This window comes from Aegilops tauschii, chromosome 2 (assembly GCF_002575655.3).
Source record: "Aegilops tauschii subsp. strangulata cultivar AL8/78 chromosome 2, Aet v6.0, whole genome shotgun sequence".
NCBI lineage: Eukaryota > Viridiplantae > Streptophyta > Magnoliopsida > Poales > Poaceae > Aegilops > Aegilops tauschii.
This window is the reverse complement of record NC_053036.3, coordinates 14,237,188-14,243,407: the sequence shown is the minus strand read 5'-3', so window position 1 is coordinate 14,243,407 and position 6,220 is coordinate 14,237,188. Positions and strand designations below refer to the sequence as shown.

Genomic DNA, 6,220 nt, shown 5'->3' with positions numbered 1-6,220 from the left:
TTTTTGTGCCACTCAATCTTGGACAGCATTATTTTATTTTATTTCATATCCGAACAACTCACGATCTGATATATATATAAGAACAACAGTTCCTAGCCGAACAATAGACGAGCATGAAAACGTAGCATGACTAGCGACGAACGTCCTCCAGAAACCGCACAAACCTTACAACTCGACCTTAAATGGAATAGATCGTGTGTAGGACTCCACTATTATTATTCCCCACAAGGTGCATAAGTTAAGTTCAAGTATCAACTGCATGCCTTATACGGTGTTGCCACTAGGTGCAGTTGGTTCTTTCTCCTTAAGGTCATGCCAACCCTCATTTCCATGTCCAGCTCACTCGGCTTCACACCGGCAGGGAGGCTCCAGTCAAAATAGTATAGGAGCCGTGCCACCATGAGGTGCAGCACGGCCAAACCGAAGTTATCACCGGGGCAGTTCCTCCTCCCGCTCCCGAATGGCAAGTAGTCAAACCGCGATCCTTTGTAGGTTGCGGTGCCGTCCTCGAACCTCTCTGGCTTGAACTCCTCGGGCTCATGCCAGTACTCGGGGTTCCTACCGAAAGCCCAGGTATTGACCATAACCCTTGTACCCTTGGTGACCTCAAACCCGCCAAGGTCGCAGGTCTCTCGGCAGACATGGGGAATTAACATTGGCACCACTGGATATAGCCTCATGGCCTCCTTGATTACCATCTTTGTGTAGTGTAGCTCCGCAATGTGTTCCTCATGATCTTGTGGGTTCTTATCGTCGAATGTTCGGCGCACCTCAGCCTGTGCCTTGGCCATCACCTCAGGGTTCCTCATGAGCTCCGACATGGCCCACTCGGCTGCTGATGATGTTGTCTCCGTCCCAGCCGTGAACATATCCTAAAAAATTAATGTAGAGAAGAGATATGAGCAAAGAAGACAATGCAATACTAGTCAACTACGTACTACTAGAGTACTACTGTATGAAAATTCACTTAATAATTACTACGTACGTACCATTATGATTGCCTTGACGTTATCCATTTCCATGGGGAAGTCAAGCTCTCCCTCGTCCTTGATCCTAAGCAAAACGCCGAGAAGGTGATCACCGCGCCGCATCTTGGACTCGGACTGAGAGATCATCTTGTCCAGGGCCTTGTCCTGCTGCCGGCGGGCCCGCCATACCCTGCCTCTGAGCCCGGTGAGCACGTCGACGAACCACAGCGACGGGAAGAGGTCCCCGATGCAGAGCGCCCCGCTGAGCTTAAGCACCACATCCATGGCGGACAGAAATTGCTCCTGGAGCTCGGGGCTGCACTTCTCCCCGAACACCGCCTTCCCGGTCACCGAGTTGGAGCATGAAATTAGCAGGCTGCCGAGGTTGAATGGGTTGCCGCCCGAGGCGGCGGCGTACTCGCGGACGTTCCTAACGAGGGACATAGTCTCGCTGTCCCTCACCGGCGAGAACTGCCTCACCTTGCGCTCGCTGAGGAGCTCGACGGTGCAGATCTTGCGCAGCGTCCGCCAGTACGCGCTGTACGGAGTCATGGCGATGTCGATGTTGCCGTAGAAGCTAATCTCCGCGACCAGAAGGTTGGGCCGCGACGCGAAGGAGAGGTCCTTCTCCCGCAGCAGCTCCTCTGCGGCCGACCGCGAGGAGACCACGACGGTGTCAACCTGGCCCAGCCGAAGGTACATCACCGGCCCGTGCTTCTTGGCCAGGTCCCGGAGTACGACCGGCGGCTGGGCCCCGACGATCTGGTGGAGGTTTCCGATCAAGGGCAGACGCCGTGGGCCCGGAGGCCGCCTACTCTTGGAACTTGGTGCTAATTTGCGGCTCAGAAAGGAAGCTAGAATCACCACTGAGGCGAGAGAAACGATGAATAAGGTGGCTCCTGTTAACTCCATGACTGAGGGCGCTTGCAGTCTTGCTTGGTAAAGGAACTGCAAGAATGAGAAGCCTTTTATAAGCCTGGGGATGCCATGGTTTGAATAGGATCCTCTGGAACACCTCGCATGTGTCACGTCACACGCACCAGTACAAGCTCCTCGGTCCATGGACCATCTACACAAGTACCCTAAATTCTACTATCTCCGTTCCTAAATATAAGTCTTTGTAGAGATTTCATTATAAACCACATACGGATGTATATATATGCATTTTAAGTGTAGATTCATTAATTTACCTAGTGAAATATCTACAAAGACATATATTTAGAAACGGAGGGAGCACAAAGTGCGGCTACAGCAAAGCAAATCTATAGACGCTGCTATTCTCAGCTGGAGCTCAAATGAGCCCATGCATATGAACATTAAAATCGTAAAAAGTTCTACGAAGCGCAGCTACAGCGCATAGCAAATACTTGTATAAAAATGAAAAATAAGAAAAGTCTGTCCCGTGATATACTAAAAATTACGGACAGCAAATTACATGCGTACATACCTCCCGTGCTCTCTAAACTTATAATGCTGTCCACTCCTCCCCGTGCATAACCAAAAAATGCAGTTGCAACCAAAAAACTGATTTTACCGGTTTTTAGGACCAAAAGATGACACTCAACAGCAGATCAAAAACTTAAATGGACACAACTTTTTTGGACGTTTTTTTATCAGTTTGGCTATTAGTTGTATGACACTATTCTAGTTTACCAATAGAAATTTCGACTACTCAAAAATGCCAAGAGCAAAGTTTCTATGCCCAGATTCATGTGCACCGGCGATGAAGAACAAATTCAAAGCAGATATGAGAAAATTCAAAAAAATCCATTTTTTTTGCATGCTAGATAATTTGATGCATGAGGTGTGCTCCAAATTTCAGATCATTTAGCATATGAGTAGTTCTTAGTAAAAAAGACAAATTTGGGGTCTATATATTTTTTACTGTTCATGTATTATTCTGACTCAATTTGTCTTTTTTGCTGAGAGCTACTCATATGTTCAAATGATCGGAAATTTAGGATGCACCTCACGCACCAAATTATCTACCATGCAAGAAAAATTGGATTTTTTTAATTTTTTACATATTTTTTGTGATTTTTTTCTTGACTGGGTGCAGATGAGCCTTGGCTCAGAAATGGATATTCAAAAAATACCATACTTCCGTTTAGAGCATCTACAATCGGACCCCTCAAATGTCCCATCGCACTACCCGGGCACTGCCTGAACAGGAGAAAGAAGAAAAAAAGGCACCCAACTGGCCCCCCACTTTGCCCCCACATGATCGGGTTGTCCACAAATCCACATATCCATACCAAACACTAGTAGAAAAAGGGCCTATTGTCCCGGTTCGTGAGGGCCTTCTGTCCCGGTTTGTGAACCGGGATTAAAAGGTCGTTACTAATGCCCTTGGCCTTTAGATCCGGTTCTTACACGAACCGGATCAGAAGGTCCTCCACGTGGCCGCTGCGGCCAGCCCAGGACGGAGGGCCTTTGGTCCCGGTTGGTGACACCAACCGGGACCAATAGGCATCCGCGTCAGCATTTCAGGGGCTGGGGTTTTTGTTTTTTTTTTGAAATGGGGGGGGGGTTTAGGGGGTTTTGGGGGGGTTAATTTAGGTTGTTATTAGGTAGCTATTAGAGAGAAGTGTCCTCTCTTATATCTCCGTGCTTGGTTTACCAATGCTACGTACTGCTATGCCTAAACATGGCTTAGATTGAAGTGAAGGCAACATGTGGTGCATGTCGAAAGTAATACTAATCCTAACTTGATCAAGTTTGGATTGTACTACTTTCGACACGCACCACATGCATGTTGCCTTCACTTCAATCTAATCCATGTTCATTTCACCCGCTGATATATAATAACTCTTCATGCGCGCATCATGCATCATCATATATAATAACAAGTCCTACTAATCATCATCATACAACTTCTACTCGTTATTAATAACAAGTCATACGATCATCATCCTCACAGTCATCGAACCAACCCTACTTAATTGTTCTTAGCACATGATCATCAGTATTAGGTAGGACCGAAATACCCTCTTTAAGGTAAAATAGCATAAAACAATATAGACCCTGACTCTCCATTGTGGAGAATGGAGATCATCCTGTCTCCAATTCTTGCGCTTCGCTTCCTTTTGCTTCCAAGAACCTCCTTGCGACTGTCCATACATTTTTTCCATTCTTTGATTTGCATGTCTCCGCTTGTTTTAGAAATCCGGTATGGACAGTTGAGATTCGTAGGATGACCTGGTTGTATATTCAAAACATCAAGCCTACCATTATGATACATCAAATGAGGCACACAATCCTCTGGGATTATCTGTTGAAAAACATAGTAATAACTTCATAGTTAGCAATGATGTACTAGTTTTAGAACTATGCAAAATATGCACGGATGTCATAATAGTAAGAAATCTTACCAGGGTATCTCCATAGTAGTTACCGTAGTTCAACACGTGCACTAGTGGCACGTATTGACCATAATGTTGAGGAGTTTGATTGTAGATATTGTAATTCTCAAGATCAGTACAAAATCCGACCAGATGAGTTTTCTCCTTATAAGTTAACTCAGAGCCATCGGTGTAGTAGGTTCTGTCTACCATGTTCCGCACATTGTTTGAACAATCAAAATAAGCTGTCAATGAAAATAAGCTGTCAACTATTTTGAAATGAACAATATAAATTAGCTAATAACTATGTTTGAGAAACTCACATAGCGGTAGAATTGGAGGCGTATCAACAAGGACCCAAATGTCCATATTGTCTTGCTCGATGTCAGGATCACCAAGATCCATGGTGACAAGCATACCCTCATCAAAACCATACATCTTGCAAAATGCTTCCCAATTTTTGCAACCAAAATGGGTTACGCTCTCAGAATTATACAGCTTTACTTCAAAATCTATATCATGATGGGTCCTTAGGTGAATTTTCTTTGTTTCCATACTTTCATGGTCTTCAAAACCCATCCTCTCCAAGACGTAGCGTCTTGCATGGCATGGGATAAGCTAGCCGAATTGTAAGAGATGAAAAGTACACGTTCAAATAGTTGAAGTCGTGCTTAATTACGAAAAAATAACACTTGTTGTCGTTGCGTATCGTTTCAACATCGAAGGTCTCCTCCAGCTTAATACTGAAGCGCCGATCTTCGTCCAGGTGAGGCCTGTCGCACTGACCTCGGTCGTCGTGGCACCAGTCGCACTCCCCTGGGAGACTTTCATCGTCCAAGTACGACATTTCCTATGTTCATAATTCAAATATTAAACATCTACAATTAAATATATGTACTAAAAAACCTAAGTTAGATCATTATTATTCATCACGGGTTGACTATCGGTTTGTCGAGTCTTTTCTTGAAAACTCTCAGCTCACGTGGTGTATACATTCGACCGTTGGTGATGGTCGCTCCTCCATTTGTCCCCGTGTGCATTACACCAAAATGTCTAGCACACGGGAACAAAGGAAGAAGCGACCCCCACGACAACAGTCGGGATTCTTCGTCCTCTCATATATATATGGTGGAACTCTCCCTCACTGATTCCTCTCTGACATTTGCGATCGTCGGTGATGGTAGCTCCTCCTTTCGTTCTCGAGTGCATTACACCAAATTGTCTAGCACACGGGAACAAAGGAGAAGCTACCCCCACGACAACAGTCGGGATTCTTCGTCCTCTCATATATGGTGGAGACTCGACAAACTTACAGTCAACCCGAAATATCGTTTAATTATCTTTCTAAAAGAGGATTTGGCTGGTCTCACCTCGATGTCGGAGGGGGCGGTGACGGGGACGACGGCGGGGATGATGGAGGGGCCGGGGGCTCCTAGATTTCTGCGAAAACAAAAACCCTGTAAGCTATCAACTAATCATAGTGCTCTCCAATTTTAGCATTCAAAGTAGGATCGGAGTAGTTTTCCACTTTGAGCATTCAATAAGCAAAATCAAATCACAAAATAAAGTAGTATTCAAATTAGGATGCATTCAATTATAAGCAAAACTACATCATCTCCATGCGTCCGTACATCGTCGAATATTATCACTAATACACCTCGAATACTATCATACATATAGCATCGCTAGTACAGCGAGAACAGTAGCGCCCAACGGGTATCGGCGCGGGCGGTGGACACCCAAAGGGACGGAACCATCACAGGATCATAGCTCCAGTGAGATCCCTAAAGAACCTGCCAGGTATTGTCGAACCTGCCCTCCAACGCAACCATGTAGCGACGGACGGGCTGGTCCTCCTCGCTGACACGGTGACGTACCACCTCCGCGGTGTCCGGAAGCCTCGGCACCGTC

The 6,220-nt window shown here is 45.7% G+C and overlaps 1 protein-coding gene across 1 annotated transcript; it reads right to left on the bottom strand.

Moving 5' to 3' along the window:
* On the bottom strand, positions 1 to 1,895 carry LOC109773965 (cytochrome P450 99A2). The gene is made up of 2 exons (XM_020332685.4): positions 990 to 1,895; positions 1 to 872 (listed from the first exon to the last, which is right to left on the bottom strand). Exons 1-2 carry the CDS (start codon positions 1,878 to 1,880, stop codon positions 252 to 254), a joined length of 1,512 nt encoding a protein of 503 aa, XP_020188274.1. The 5' UTR covers positions 1,881 to 1,895; the 3' UTR covers positions 1 to 251.
* Between the last annotated feature and the right edge of the window lie 4,325 nt (positions 1,896 to 6,220).